The sequence below is a fragment of the Bombus fervidus genome, chromosome 9, assembly GCF_041682495.2.
Source record: "Bombus fervidus isolate BK054 chromosome 9, iyBomFerv1, whole genome shotgun sequence".
Taxonomy (NCBI): domain Eukaryota; kingdom Metazoa; phylum Arthropoda; class Insecta; order Hymenoptera; family Apidae; genus Bombus; species Bombus fervidus.
In genome coordinates, this window is record NC_091525.1 from 5,112,174 (window position 1) to 5,126,347 (window position 14,174).

Here is a 14,174-nt window from a genome sequence, read left to right on the forward strand (position 1 = left end):
AGTTTTAAAAGAGTATAAGAAAATTTATTACAAAATTTGATTGTATACAATATTAAGGCATGCATTCAGTTGCCACGGCAATTGGCCATGTAATAGGACCTTTTAATATGATTTCTTCTAATAAAGATTTAATTTTTACAAATATTCGTTTAAATTCTAGACCACAGCCTTTAGACAAACGAAAATCAACTAATATCTTTCCATCCATTTCAAACACATTTACTTTAAAGACTAAAGGCATCTTTCTTCTATCATTTGCTGTTACAGTAATCTGCAAAAAGATAATTATGTAAATTATTAATTATTTATAATTGGTATCTCAATACATAACCTCAATTTAAATGATAGTTTAATAATAATATAACTTACTGTGCCAAAATTATTAATACGACACGTATAATTTTCATTTTTTAAATAATTTAGTAAACGTTTTACAGTTGTTTCCAGGTCTGTTTTAACAAAAAATCTTGTCATACGTCGCACTAACCGTTGGAAAGTATTTTGCTGTAAATGTAAAATCAAATTATAGGTGATGAAATATAAATTTTAAGTAGTTTTAATGTTTATACATTAGCAATTCTAACAAAAAGATACATTACCTGACTTGCTTGAGTAAATTGTTTATTTTGTACTTGTGTGCATAACAATAAATCTTCTATATGCGCGGGTTGTGAAAACGAAAATCCAGGTCGTTCTTCCAAATTAATTTCTACTGGATTAGCATTTTCTATTCCAGGCAATTCAGGTTGTGATAAACAGAATCTTGTTAAGTTTTCATCTTCTATTGCTTGTCTTCTGTTTTCAAAATCTGTTTTGTCAGGTCTAATGTATCCTTCTACACTTCCAGCTATTATACAGAAATTTAATAATTTTATTGATCATCATTTTTATATTTATTTATAATTTATATGCTATTCGAAATTGTATCATAAAAATACAAAGAAAAATAAATTGATACATTCACTTCCTATATATAAAAATTTTATACATAAAATATTGTTTCATTTAGAATTTATATATATGTATGTATATATATGTATATATATTACACACATACACATCAGTGGAAGTAATTAATATTTTATTTGGATGCATAATGCCAGTGCTCTTTGCTTTGGTAATCTAGCTTTATGATCCTTAATTAAAATCATAGAGCTGTATTACCAAAGTAAAGGCAAAAGCTTTGATTATCTTGAATAATTATAATATTGACTGCATTTTATTGTGTATATTTAATGTTTAGTAATAATAAAAATAAAGCTATTACCTACTTACTTTTTATGTCAAAAGTTGTATTCAATATCCACTCAGTTAGGTACCAAGTTGCTTTGAGTAATTTAATGTGTACTCAGAGTCACTCAGTACCTGACTAAGTAAATATTTGTTTGATCATACCCATAGTAGACCTTTTTAGAAAATGTTATATATTATAAAATAAAATAATATTTTGTGTATGCACAAATTGACGCATACCTTCCTGGAATTTCTTGACGAACCATCTATGTTGCTTAATATCCTTTATAGTATATCTGGTTACTGGTGAGTGCATAAGAACATTTTTTAACAGAGACAATGAAGAATTATCCAATTTTTTCCATGGTGTAAGAGACATATATTTTCCATCTCTCCATGCCATATACTCTGGACAGTCTGCCAAGGACTGATCCCAAGGCAGTTCTATAGTTCAGATACGGACCAGTTAAAAACTAAGAAATGTAAGTTATGCATTAGAATTAAACCATTACACTACAGATTACAGAGGTCTGCATTTTACAAATCATTATAGATTATTGTTTATATCAGCAATTTACATAATATATTTATAATTACATTTGAAGAATTTAATGTTTTGAACTTGTTTATGTTAGTTACTTAGACATATTTACATGTTAGTATCTACTGAAATTTACCATTCAGACAAAATTAGTTTTTTACAATAATTTTAAAACAAATTTTGCTATAAAGATTACCTCCACTCATTAAAGCTACAAGAATTATACCACATGACCATATATCAGCTGGTTCTGCATGATAGGCACACAATAATACTTCTGGAGCAACATATGGTAATGTTCCACATCTCTTTTCTAAACAACGTTCTTTGCCTTGTAAACGATATATTGTTGCCAAACCAAAATCAGAAACTTTCAAATTATCATGTTCATCTAATAACAAATTTTCTGGTTTCAAGTCCCTGTGTGCAATACCTTTGCTATGCAAATACTCTACAGCAGAAATTAATTGTCTGAAATACTTTTGTGCTTCCCAAATTGGCATACCAATATCCGGTTCTATTTTAAATTAAAAGAAAGTTTCATTAACATTATTGCAATTTTTGGAACTTTGTTTCACATTAACAATATAATATTTTACCAATTCTATCAAAAAGTTCTCCGCCTGATGCATATTCTAAAAATATATATTCCATAGTAGGTTCACTACGCTTTCCAAAATACTGTATAATGTTAGGATTAGAGAGCATACGGTGAATTGTAGTTTCTTTACGAACAGTTTGATGAGCATCTGGATGCTTTTCTAAATCTACCATCTTCATAGCAACAGCCTCACCTGTAGTCTTATTTATAACCAATTTTACTCTGAAAATAAAAATAAAATTTAATGGTAGTAACAATTTTTAATACTAAGAATAGTTTTAATAAAATAAATATTTAATTTTTTAAAACAAAAAATTTTTATTAATCTGAAACAAGAATTATTTTTGTGTGAATTTAAAATATAGGAACTTACTCGCCAAAAGCCCCTTCTCCTAGAGTGTGTCCAAATATCCAACCATCTACAAACTCCGTCATTCTGCCTCAGCATGCCTCTTTACGATAATAGCAAAAATCTTTGTTCTCTAATATTCCTTCACAAACCGATCATATAACGTGATTACCTCATCCATAAAAAGAATAATTGTTAAAATAATTGACACAAAATAACGTAATAGTAACTTTGTTTCAATAAAATGCTCACATCATATATCATTTTTTGCAAAAACGGTCGGTCTCTCGAAGCACGTGGTTTTAATCATACCGATGAAACATCGTGCTTTCGATCGAACCGAACGTGGTATAATAACAAATTACATTTAAAAGTATACGTTCATAGAATTGCTTAATTTTTTTTTTTTTAATCGTGCTTTATTAATTTTGCTAATAATATAATCGCGAGACGAATTGACAAAGTAAATTAAAATATTTTCTTCTTAAGATCGCAAAACTTACTGTTGCGAAGCACGTTATAGGGTAATATGGTATTCATCTCTAGAAAGATGAAGCTCGTACTCTAGAATATCTAGGTATAAAATTACTGCATTCCCATTGGTCGAAGAAATATGTAAAGAACCTTAAAGTCCCTGTAATAATTTTACCATAGAGGAATATAAGTTTCAAAATTAGTAATAAAAGGAAATGAAAATTTGAATTTGGCTTAAAATTTAAATACATTATATCTTTTCCAAGACTCCAGAAAAAAATGTATAATAAAATATTTTTATATTTTCGTTAATTTAATTTTGAATCATCTTCACAATTCTTACTCAATAATTTTAATATTATAAAATGAGTTTTTGTTAAATTGATATTACCGTTTAAATAATCTAATATAAATAAATTACATATGTACATCGAACTTTACTAATAACAAATATGTAGCTCAAAAATGCGTTTCTTTGAGTTCCTATAAATATCTTTATTAAATTGACTTTAATATACATAATATTACAAATAATATAGTGTGAATTAAAATAGACATGTAATAAATATACAATAGAAATGTGTGTGTATGGAGCATTGTAATACGATAAAATATCGTTATAAAAGACCTTGTCTTTTTAGATCTTCATATGTTTTACGATTAACAACATTTCCAAGAGAATCTTCAAATTCTTCTTCTTGTTCTGGTTGCCAACGTTCTGCTTGTTTCTGAGCTTTTAATTTTTCCCATAGAGCTAAAGCATCTTCTATTTGTGTCACATTAGCAAAATGTGCAGTATTTGGAATACCAAGGCAACGCATACCATGTGCATGCCTCCACTCTGCAAAGTGTCTTTGGAAAGCTTTTGGTCCTTTATATGTAAAGTTCCCACATATTTCACAATTATAACTAATATTCAAGCCATGTAATTTGTATAACCAATATGGTATAGGTTTACCATCCCAACCAAGTGGGAGGTTTTTAGGATTATAAGGTACTTCATTGTCATCTTCTTCTTCTGACTCACTAGCACTAGCTTCAGCATCAGAATCTCCTCTCTCACCTTCTGTTCTAGCTTGTTTTCTCTGAACATTTTCTTTTGTGCCTACACGTTGAGTTGACACCAATTCTGCAAGTTTGTAAACCTGTGCTTCAAAATGTGCAATCTCTTTTTGTTTCTCAGAATTTCTTCCTTTTCCAGATTTTCTATTTCTGTTATTTTTAGCTAATAAATTTGGATCCAAAGATGCTTCACCTTTTGTACTAAAAAGCCTTTGAGCTCTCTCTTCCAATGTACCACCACACTTTAAACCCAAAGCCATTAATGCAGACTTTAATCTGTCTAAGCCAAGAGATGCAAGCTCCTCCCACGAGGAAAAGGCAGAAAGTTCTAAATGAGCCCCTACATGAGTTAAAGCACTACCAGTTTCCTTTGGCCATCCTGGAAATGTATTGTTCTCCCATTGTGTTTCAAACTCGTTATTTGCTTCTTCCAACTCTGCATTTATATCAAGTAAAGGTCTAACTCTACTTAAATAATCAGTTAGATATTCTAATAGAGATTCCACGTATTTTTGATATTCAGCATTTTTCCTTTCTCTTGGTATGTCAAATAAATGATCGAAAGTGGATAGATATGTAATATAATCTATTTTTTCTATGCCTTTAAGGTTGATATATTTTTCATAACATTCATGGAGATCAAGATATTTCCCATAACCTTCTTCATCTGTAAATTCAACAAGATTTGAAAGTTCCTCTGTTGGGTTTTCCCTCATTTTAGCTAGTTCTTCGAATTCCACAGACATTGGAATACTTATTTCGTTAGGATGTCGACGATAGAATTCTTTTATAGATTTTAATCTTGAGTAAAATTCGGAAAACTCATTTGGCCCAGAAAGTGCTTGCACCTAAGTAATAAAAATTTGATTAAATTGTAAATAAATTATAAGATATCTAACTTACTTCTTCTTTTCTTTGTCCATCTTTATCTTCATACAAATCTTGCAAATGTGATGTACTATCCATGTACTGATCGAGCAGCATTTTTAACCGATGTTCCGAATTTATACTTTCTCTATGTCCTGGCTTTTTGTAAAGCATTTCTTTGACCATCGCGTCCATTAATCTTTCTCTTTCTTCATGATAACGTCGTTGTTGTTCTAATATTGTTTCCATCTTTTCGAGTCGTATGCAAACAACACTTCCAAGCTTTTTCTCGACAATTGTCGATTACATACAAATTATAGTACAATTCAATATAGACATCATATCATGGTGAAAAATTTATACTATTAACTGTGTCACCATCTAGCGAACATTATAGAAGACTATATAGTGTTATGAATTGGTTTTGGCATGTGGCTCCCTCTAGCGTGAATATCTTGTATGATAATAAGGTAAGTTCTAGTGCTGCGAATTTAACTGTACAGCAGCGCAGCCGAGGCAACGAACAAAGGTTATTTAACAAATTAATTGATTAAATGTTAAAATTATTTATCAGTACCAACTGCGTTCACTTTCAAATTTCGTATTTACTTTCGTTACCATAGGAAAAAATTGCCAAGGTATAAATCGCTCGCCTACTAATATTGTAAACTCCAATCAAATTAATGTTTATTAGCACTAGTTAATAAGAATTTGTCTTATTGGATAAAAAACAAATCGTAGATTGTCATGTAAATTCGAGCAGATAAATGGACTACTCTGCGACCCAAAAAAGTGAGACTCGTTAGAATTGTTGAATATTTACAACCGTCACGCTGAGCTCAAAATCTAAATAAATTTCATTACTTACTATAAATATTCAATTTTAAATATAATCAGTTTTAAATATAAATTTTTGTTCAAGTTAATCTTTCTCGTTATGTATTTCTTCATTTAAACGTCGAGTTAGTTTTCGAATTGTTTGAAGTTGTTACGCGAGCAGAGTGCTTCAGCATTTTATGGGCTGTAACCGTGCCAAATTTGCCAAAATCTTGGAAAGGCCACGCAACAACAAACATAAAATATATGTAATATATTACATAATTATAAATAAATAATATAATTGAAAAAATATATTTGGAACATTATACAATTGACTGTTTTATCAACAAAATATAAGATGGTGTTGTATCCACCTCACATAAAATGGACTTTACTTATTATATTTTGTTGGCATTTTTAAAAAATTCATATCAATTCTTTAATCATATAAATATCAAATTCCATCAAATCAGATATTAAAATTACATTCTCTCTTACATCTTTGAAAAAGAAAACGATTAATAATTGTAATAATCACGCTGTTTTTTTTAAAAAAGGAAAAGATTATTTATTTTTTATGAAGTTTAGAATTTCATTACTCGGATCTTAAATTTTAAATTAGGTTTTCGAGAGATCGATAAATTGCACTATCTTATTGAATTTCTCCATTTTTCTAATTTTTTAATAAAACTAATTCATATGGCAATCAAAACGTTATTAAATAACTTCATATAGTTGATTTTTATTCCTAATTTGTACATCCCTAGGACTGTGTTTATGCATGTGTCATATGGCCGTACGCATTTAAATTAGTAGAAGAGTTGAAACAAAATAGATTAAAGAAATTTAATTAGAAAGAATATCTGTTTATATATAAAATTTTTTATTTCTTTTATCCTTTATTAGTAAATATTTGTCGCATAGTTAGTCAGAAAACGTGTTACAGAATATTACTATCTTAAAATGGTACGATACATTTAAAATAGGAAATTAAGATTTAAGACAATTGTAATTTGCAACCTATATATCCAAAAAATTGTGTTTATTTTTTTTGTAGTAAAGTGTATTTAATATCTGAAATATAATAGGATATTTGTGCTTTATGTAACCTAACCTCATTATCGTATAACGTTTCTTTATTGTTCTTAATATATTTCTTTTCCAGACAAATATGACGGAAGAAATTCAAAAAAATTTAAAAACAGAAATAGACAAGTACAAACAGGTTCAAAAAGGTATTCTTAATTTCTGTACATATATCATATTTTATGTGATATATCATATAATTATAATTAATTAAATATCCTATTACACATAGATTCTGTTTGTATCAGATTACCACAAAGCACTGAATCAAAGACAACAGCTGGATGGACAATTAAATGAGAATATTGCCGTCAAAAAAGAATTAGATCTTTTGAAATCAGAGGATGACGTTTTCAAATTAATTGGACCTGTTCTCATTAAGCAAGATGTAGAAGAAGCAAAACAAAACGTTGCTAAACGAATGGAATATATCTCTTCTGAATTGTAAGTGACCAGATATAAGAATATCATATATATAAGTTCAAGAATAATTATTTTATAATTTTAGGAAAAGAGTGGAAGAATTAATAACGACATTAGATAAGAAACAAGATACACATCGTGAAACATTGGAGAAATATCAGCAGATGTTTCAACAAGCTCAAGTGAAAGCATCCCTTTCTCAACCTAAAGCATAATTTTATACATGAAAAAAAATTATATGTTGTCGCTTGTTATGTCAATATCATAAAAGAAAAAAGATCATATAACCATAAATGTCACTATTCCTATTTCTGATTAAATTTGTTAATAAATTTCTTGTGAAGCTTTTACATTATTCTATGTATACAATTGTGTTTACAATTATTTTAAAGCTTGAAAATAATATTGTAATGATGTTAAAGAAATATTAAAATTATTTAACCTAACTTTACTTGTGTTTATACTCAATACTTATTCGACGAGGTATATTCCTATATATATTGCAAAATTTAATATGGACAAAATTTATAACATATTTTTGATATGAACAGATATGAATGGAAAATTCAGTACTTTTTATATCCCAAGAATACAAACAGTGTACACAAATAGTGTACGTTCTACATTCGTAAATATGGCGATTCTTCTATCGCTTGCAAGTTTTGCGATTGACAACTCCGTCATTCACATATCAAATTTAACGTAAATAGTTATATAGTATTATTTTTAATAAAATAACATAATGTTATTAACATTAAAACCAGATCATAAAAAACATGTATTACTTCTTATAGGACATACACCGCAAGGTATGTAAAATTATTTTTATTGCTGATTTACTTCATTATAAAATAATAATCACGTATCTTTTCCAGTTTTACAGGATTTTTGCAAACTAGCACTAGATTATTTGCAAAAAGGGCCAAATATTAAATTATATAACGCAGCAGCTCGTAAGTAAACACATTTTTACTTATTTGTATGAAATAATTAAAAAGGAGGTTTAGTGTTAAAAATTTAATTGTTTTTTCCAGAGAAATTGGATGTTGAAGTAAGTGTAATTAAGAATTCAGTGGAAGGACTTGTTAATTTATTAATAGAGAGTTGTAGATATAAGGTAACATAAGTTTTATTAATTTATTTGTATTTTTCTTCATTTATAAAATATTATTTAACTAATATTTAATTTTTCCAGCTAAATTCTGAGGACTTTAGAGATTCAATAATATCTTTAGGTTTTTCGGAACAACAAGAAGTTATATTAAGCAAATTATATAATGTTAAAAAAGATGAAATATTGGATACACTCAGAGATATTGGATTTAAGTTGCCAGAATACCATGATATGGAATGGAGATTTGAAGTCCAGGTATTATATTATTTCATCCTTGAACTTTGCATCTTTAATATATTATATTTTTATATTATATGTAATGTATTTTTTCATAGATTGCTTCAAGAGCATTATTGAAACAAGTTGCTCCTCTTATTACTTTGGATTTATCTATAAAGGATCCTGGCAAGGATGAAAACATTGAGCATGTATTACTTCAAACTGACCCTGTTAATTTATCACACATAACACAACAATTAGAAGAGGCTCTTCAAGAAGGTTACAGTCAACACATTCGTAGACTTTCAAGAGCAATAAAATGATTACATTGTAATATAATTATATTTTATGTAATAAAATATATAAGTTATATACATAGAATATATTTAAGTCACTTTTTTTTTAGCTGTATATTATAATAAGACATCATGTATTAACTGAATCTATATTGATTATTCCAATTTACGCTTAAGAGCATATGTAAAGTTTCACTTTGATTAGATTATCCTAAATTTAAAATGACGGTGATGTTCATACATCATACTATCCTAAAACCTTTGTAAGAGCAATATAAATGCATTTATTAAGGCTATAGATAAATTCATTTGAATATTTTATTGGATGACTTTATTGGATTTTACGATATCAAGCATATAAAAGAAGAGTAGTTTACTTGTAGTTGCAGTTGTAGTATATGAACAGTTAAAAGAAATATGTTATGCAAAATTATATTTTAGTGTGAATTTAAATTCAGTTTGTAAAGCCAATTTATGATGTATACATTCAATGCAACAACTCCTTGTTTCATTGGAGCCATGCTTCCAAATATTTCCATTTTAACAACTACTATAGAACCACATTTTGCAAGGCAAATAATGCATTTCAATAATCAAACAGTTGTTAGTAAAGTGCCTGAAGAGATGTTACATTTAATTGATACATATTGGTAATTAGCATATTTGTTATTTTTAATAGCAATGAAATGCATGTTGATATTATTTTATTAAATTTTGAAATATAGGTATCGGTTTCCTCCATTGGACCCATTATGGCATAAAGTCTTAGGTTTAGTTATGATAGTATTAGGTATTATGGGATGGTGTGGAAATGGTGTAGTGGTTTATATATTTATAATGACACCATCCCTAAGAACACCAAGTAATCTTCTTGTAGTAAACCTTGCCTTTTCCGATTTCATTATGATGGGTTTCATGTGTCCACCTATGGTGATTTGCTGCTTTTATGAAACATGGGTTCTTGGTAAGAAATTTTTATCATATAGTTTCAGAAAACTTAATTTTATGAAACTTTATGTTTTAAAACTTTTATTTAGGCCCCTTAATGTGTGATATTTATGCAATGGTTGGATCATTATGTGGATGCGCTTCTATATGGACCATGACAGCTATTGCTTTAGATAGATATAATGTTATAGTGAAGGTATACATGCATATGTACACATATATAAATAGGTATGTTAATAATTACAATAAGAATAATATGATAAGAAAGTGGAATATTCTTAGGGGATGTCCGGAACACCTCTTACGATCAAAAGATCCATAATTCAAATTTTAGGTATCTGGTCTTTTGGTTTAATATGGACAATCTTACCTTTAGTAGGGTGGAATAGGTAATATATAAAAATGTATCTCCCATATATGTAAACTAGTGAGTATGCTTAATTATTAACATACCGAACTTATCAATTAGATATGTTCCAGAGGGTAACATGACAGCATGTGGAACAGATTATCTTACACAAGATTGGGTTTCCAAGTCGTATATATTAGTTTATTCTTTTTTTGTCTATTACACTCCATTATTCACCATTATTTATAGCTATTATTTTATTGTTTCAGTAAGTATGTATTTCGAAATTATGTTAATTATTAGTTATATATGTGTAACTGTAATACATTCATTATCATTTTATAGACTGTTGCAGCACATGAGAAAGCGATGAAAGAACAAGCAAAAAAGATGAATGTCGCTTCTTTACGATCTGGAGAAAATCAAGGTGCTAGTGCTGAAGCAAAATTAGCAAAGGTACCGCATTATGTATTTAACTTAATTAAAGTGTTAATTTTAATTCTATGAAATATAAATATATTTTTTAGGTAGCACTAACGACAATATCGCTATGGTTTATGGCATGGACACCATATCTTGTGATCAATTACATTGGAATATTTAATCGATCTCTGATCACACCCCTTTTCACAATATGGGGTTCTCTCTTTGCCAAAGCGAACGCAATATATAATCCGATCGTTTATGGAATTAGGTATGTATTTTACGAATACATTAATGCCACCTTAACAAAAAGCAATGAATAAAAGAATAATGCTAACGATCTATTTTATAAATATACCGTATAGTCATCCAAAATACAGAGCCGCGTTAAAGGAAAAGCTACCGTTCTTAGTATGTGGCTCAACGGAAGAACAAACCGCTGGAGGGGAGAAAACTTCAGAAGCTGGTGGAAACTCATAAAACGAATCGAAAATTTAAATGTTATTTTATTTTATTGTAAATACATAGAATGTTTTGTAAATTAAGTATTATCCGAAAATTGATTTAAGAAGGGGGTGCTAGCACTTTTAAAGGAAATAATGAAATTTATAGGTACAGTTGCTTGCAGAATTTATTCGCTTTTATAAAATTAAGGTACAGATGTTCCCTTCATGTTTCATGGTGAATGTGATGTGCTTACTAATCTAGTAATCATAGAGCTGTTACCTGGTGTACCAAAGTGACCATGTATATTGTTACGCAATAAATGTACAAAATTAAAATCATACCTATGAATTGATATAAAATGATCCGCATTGTGGTGAGATGCGCATCACGCATTCAATCACAGGCGATTCAAATATTGATCATTTAATGTCGCGTATACAATGACTTCGTATACTGGAGTTGTTCCTCACCGAATTAGATGTGCCGGCCATTAGGCTATACTTTTGAATGTTTGAACATATTCGATTTAAACTGCTTTAATTTTGAATGTTTAATTGACCACATTGATAGTTTTGTTATCGATAAAAAGTATTTCTTAATGTTATATCAGGTGTTAATATTTACAAATCGTGTCTGTAATAAAATTTGGTGTTATTCTTACCTAGTTAGGTATATTTTAATCTATATTCTTTTGATTGCCCGCGTCACGGTTCGAATATAAGTAAGGTGCAGCCATGGCATATATTATTGTTTTATGCATTTGATTTTTCGTTGTCTGCAACAGTAGTTGTACCAGAAACAGTAGATGTAGCGTCCGTGGGTGCTGATTCGGCGGCGCATGCCAATGATGGAAATCTTGCAAACAGCGCAGCTCGGTATTTCGGATGGCTGGAAGAGAGGAAAAGGAAGAGAAAAGTTTAATTTTATATTGATTTAAATTTATGTAAATATAGCTACCTAATTCCATAAACGATCGGATTGTAAACTGCATTAGCTTTGGCAAATAGAGAACCCCAAATTGTGTAAAGTGGACTGATCTTAACGAGACTGAAGATGCCAGACCAGTTGATGACCAGATACGGGGTCCAAGCCATGAACCATAAGGAGATTGTCATAAGGGCAACCTAGAATCATTGTAAAATATCCCGTTATAAGTAAAGAAAGTTTAAAATCAAATATTCATTACATTAAAAATTTATTACATACTTTTGCCAATTTACACTCGGCACTAGTATTTTGATTTTCAGATGATCGGAGAGAAGCTACGTTCATCTTTTTGGCTTGTTCACGCATATTCTTCTCGTGGGCAGCTACCGCCTGGATAATGAACCAGTAACTCCAAATGATGAGGAACAGCGGGAAGAAGTAAACCCAGATGCTGTATAATAGGATGTAGGAGACGGATACTATATCTTTGCTGAAGTAATCAGTGCCACACGCGGTCATGTTACCTTCTGGTACATATCTAAAAAAGAGAATCAAGTTTCGTTACTCGTAATCAATCTTCGAATGAAATATTAATAACACTTATCAAAATATTATCGCGATCAACCGTATTACCTATTCCAGCCGAACATAGGTGCGATAGTCCAAATCAGGGAGAACAACCATATACCCAGTATACGAAGGAGAGCTCCGTTAATGGACAATGGCTTACCAGATAAACCTTTGACGATCACGTTGTACCTATCGAATGCAATCATCGTCATCGTCCATATGGAGCCACATCCGAACAAGGAGCCCAACATTGCGTAGATCTGACAGAAGAGAGGCCCAAGTACCCATGTCTCGTAATAGCAATTGATCACCTGTTAAACAACAAATTATATAAAATTTATTCCATATGCTTGAGTTGCGATAATATTTCTAATGGTGATATTATCTTTAAGCCGATTGGAATTATTTCATACTATATAGTTGGAATAATATTTTTAATAGAAATATCATTTGTATAACCGATTAAGATTATTTCATATCTTAATATGTTACAAGGATATTTTTAATCGAGATATCACTTTTCGATTGAAATTATTTCAAGGATCGAAAAAATATAAATTGCTTTTTTACGCACCATAGGTGGAGACATGCAGAACATCATAAGGAAATCGCTGATAGCAAGGTTGATTACAAACAAATTACTTGGCGTGCGAAGACTCTTCGTCGAAAGGAATATATAGACGACCATGCCATTTCCCGAAACCGAGATGAAACCAAGCAGACCTATTACAAATCCAAGGATTGCATGCCACATCGGATTTAATGGTGGAAACTGATACCAGTGGGCGTCGATTAGATGGAGCATATCAGGTGGAACCCTGTCAACCACCGTTTGATTTGCAAACCTTTGGGCTCCATATGAGTAGGCTTCATAACTGGGTCCCGAAACAGAAATCATCCTTGAATCTGTAAATGTTCAAACACCCCCTTAAGACTTTCTTTCTTTCCTCCTTCTTTCCTTTTGGTTATTTAAACATTCAAATAGTTTGAATGGATAGTTCAAAATACAAAATGCTCAACAATAGATAAAATACAATAGACTTATCATTTCAAATCAAATTTGCCCGAGTCTGGGTTCTATCATCACTATAAATAAGCCATGTAACATTATCAGAAAATTTTAATGCACAGACTTTCCGAGAACACTTGAAATGAACGAAACACTATCACTCCGTTTCCGTTTCTCACCTTTAGGCTACTTGGAGAAAATCGTGGTAAAACGAACTAATCCAAGTACACGTCTCGTTCGATTTCGGTTGACCGCGATAGGTTTTTGAAATTTAACAGAAGGTTGTAGGTAGGCTGTTAGGTCCACTGTTGGATGCGGCTCGTGTCACCGCCGTTCGACTTTCGTTTAAATATGAACCGACTTCTTACTTCGACCCTGCCATATGTACCCTTACTTTAGTTTTCTATATGTTGTTAC

At 30.1% G+C, this 14,174-nt stretch overlaps 6 protein-coding genes across 7 annotated transcripts; 3 read left to right on the forward strand and 3 right to left on the reverse strand.

The window, feature by feature from the left end:
• Window positions 1-2: 2 nt before the first annotated feature.
• Grp (serine/threonine-protein kinase grp) lies at window positions 3-3,254 on the reverse strand. Of its 2 annotated transcripts, none has more exons than XM_072009816.1 (8): window positions 2,977-3,254; window positions 2,749-2,896; window positions 2,374-2,597; window positions 1,971-2,291; window positions 1,474-1,677; window positions 600-847; window positions 370-504; window positions 3-271 (listed from the first exon to the last, which is right to left on the reverse strand). In XM_072009816.1, exons 2-8 carry the CDS (start codon window positions 2,808-2,810, stop codon window positions 53-55), a joined length of 1,413 nt encoding a protein of 470 aa, XP_071865917.1. In that variant the 5' UTR covers window positions 2,811-2,896; window positions 2,977-3,254; the 3' UTR covers window positions 3-52. The 2 variants fall into 2 exon arrangements, with proteins under 2 accessions (XP_071865917.1, XP_071865918.1); XM_072009817.1 differs by having other exon boundaries at window positions 3,228-3,252.
• Window positions 3,255-3,686: 432 nt separating this feature from the next.
• Noi (splicing factor 3a subunit 3 noi) lies at window positions 3,687-5,461 on the reverse strand. Its single transcript, XM_072010007.1, has 2 exons — window positions 5,164-5,461; window positions 3,687-5,108 (listed from the first exon to the last, which is right to left on the reverse strand). Exons 1-2 carry the CDS (start codon window positions 5,374-5,376, stop codon window positions 3,816-3,818), a joined length of 1,506 nt encoding a protein of 501 aa, XP_071866108.1. The 5' UTR covers window positions 5,377-5,461; the 3' UTR covers window positions 3,687-3,815.
• Window positions 5,462-6,700: 1,239 nt separating this feature from the next.
• On the forward strand, window positions 6,701-7,805 carry Pfdn6 (prefoldin 6). The gene is made up of 4 exons (XM_072009886.1): window positions 6,701-6,912; window positions 7,112-7,181; window positions 7,281-7,476; window positions 7,541-7,805. The coding sequence occupies exons 1-4, from the start codon at window positions 6,910-6,912 to the stop codon at window positions 7,668-7,670; spliced, it is 399 nt and encodes a 132-aa protein (XP_071865987.1). The 5' UTR covers window positions 6,701-6,909; the 3' UTR covers window positions 7,671-7,805.
• Window positions 7,806-8,045: 240 nt separating this feature from the next.
• Window positions 8,046-9,173, forward strand: LOC139990507 (COMM domain-containing protein 2-like). The gene is made up of 5 exons (XM_072009871.1): window positions 8,046-8,264; window positions 8,331-8,408; window positions 8,490-8,572; window positions 8,651-8,824; window positions 8,905-9,173. The coding sequence occupies exons 1-5, from the start codon at window positions 8,198-8,200 to the stop codon at window positions 9,109-9,111; spliced, it is 609 nt and encodes a 202-aa protein (XP_071865972.1). The 5' UTR covers window positions 8,046-8,197; the 3' UTR covers window positions 9,112-9,173.
• A 286-nt stretch (window positions 9,174-9,459) lies between these two features.
• Lop2 (long wavelength sensitive opsin 2) lies at window positions 9,460-11,825 on the forward strand. Its single transcript, XM_072009848.1, has 8 exons — window positions 9,460-9,734; window positions 9,810-10,048; window positions 10,122-10,228; window positions 10,315-10,421; window positions 10,502-10,649; window positions 10,727-10,837; window positions 10,909-11,075; window positions 11,170-11,825. The coding sequence occupies exons 1-8, from the start codon at window positions 9,559-9,561 to the stop codon at window positions 11,282-11,284; spliced, it is 1,170 nt and encodes a 389-aa protein (XP_071865949.1). The 5' UTR covers window positions 9,460-9,558; the 3' UTR covers window positions 11,285-11,825.
• Window positions 11,418-14,104, reverse strand: Lop1 (long wavelength sensitive opsin 1). Its single transcript, XM_072009851.1, has 6 exons — window positions 13,937-14,104; window positions 13,323-13,654; window positions 12,812-13,059; window positions 12,458-12,716; window positions 12,209-12,375; window positions 11,418-12,139 (listed from the first exon to the last, which is right to left on the reverse strand). Exons 2-6 carry the CDS (start codon window positions 13,644-13,646, stop codon window positions 12,004-12,006), a joined length of 1,134 nt encoding a protein of 377 aa, XP_071865952.1. The 5' UTR covers window positions 13,647-13,654; window positions 13,937-14,104; the 3' UTR covers window positions 11,418-12,003.
• Between the last annotated feature and the right edge of the window lie 70 nt (window positions 14,105-14,174).

Bases quoted from the DNA above. Each gene is read 5' to 3' on its own strand.
- Grp (XM_072009816.1), bottom strand. From the start codon at position 2,810: ATGACGGAGTTTGTAGATGGTTGGATATTTGGACACACTCTAGGAGAA. The intron at 1,678-1,970 runs GTAATCTTTATA...TCTGAACTATAG, and splicing joins TGTAGCTTTAATGAGTGGAG to AACTGCCTTGGGATCAGTCC. The intron at 272-369 runs GTAAGTTATATT...ATCTTTTTGCAG, and splicing joins GTATTAATAATTTTGGCACA to ATTACTGTAACAGCAAATGA.
- Noi (XM_072010007.1), bottom strand. From the start codon at position 5,376: ATGGAAACAATATTAGAACAACAACGACGTTATCATGAAGAAAGAGAA. The intron at 5,109-5,163 runs GTAAGTTAGATA...TTTATTACTTAG, and splicing joins ATGGACAAAGAAAAGAAGAA to GTGCAAGCACTTTCTGGGCC.
- Pfdn6 (XM_072009886.1), top strand. The intron at 7,182-7,280 runs GTATTCTTAATT...TGTTTGTATCAG, and splicing joins GTACAAACAGGTTCAAAAAG to ATTACCACAAAGCACTGAAT. The intron at 7,477-7,540 runs GTAAGTGACCAG...TTATAATTTTAG, and splicing joins GAATATATCTCTTCTGAATT to GAAAAGAGTGGAAGAATTAA.
- LOC139990507 (XM_072009871.1), top strand. From the start codon at position 8,198: ATGTTATTAACATTAAAACCAGATCATAAAAAACATGTATTACTTCTT. The intron at 8,265-8,330 runs GTATGTAAAATT...TATCTTTTCCAG, and splicing joins TATAGGACATACACCGCAAG to TTTTACAGGATTTTTGCAAA. The intron at 8,573-8,650 runs GTAACATAAGTT...TAATTTTTCCAG, and splicing joins TAGAGAGTTGTAGATATAAG to CTAAATTCTGAGGACTTTAG.
- Lop2 (XM_072009848.1), top strand. From the start codon at position 9,559: ATGATGTATACATTCAATGCAACAACTCCTTGTTTCATTGGAGCCATG. The intron at 10,422-10,501 runs GTAATATATAAA...CTTATCAATTAG, and splicing joins CCTTTAGTAGGGTGGAATAG to ATATGTTCCAGAGGGTAACA. The intron at 11,076-11,169 runs GTATGTATTTTA...TATACCGTATAG, and splicing joins CCGATCGTTTATGGAATTAG to TCATCCAAAATACAGAGCCG.
- Lop1 (XM_072009851.1), bottom strand. From the start codon at position 13,646: ATGATTTCTGTTTCGGGACCCAGTTATGAAGCCTACTCATATGGAGCC. The intron at 12,717-12,811 runs GTAATACGGTTG...TCTCTTTTTTAG, and splicing joins CCTATGTTCGGCTGGAATAG to ATATGTACCAGAAGGTAACA. The intron at 12,140-12,208 runs GTAGCTATATTT...CCTCTCTTCCAG, and splicing joins CCGATCGTTTATGGAATTAG to CCATCCGAAATACCGAGCTG.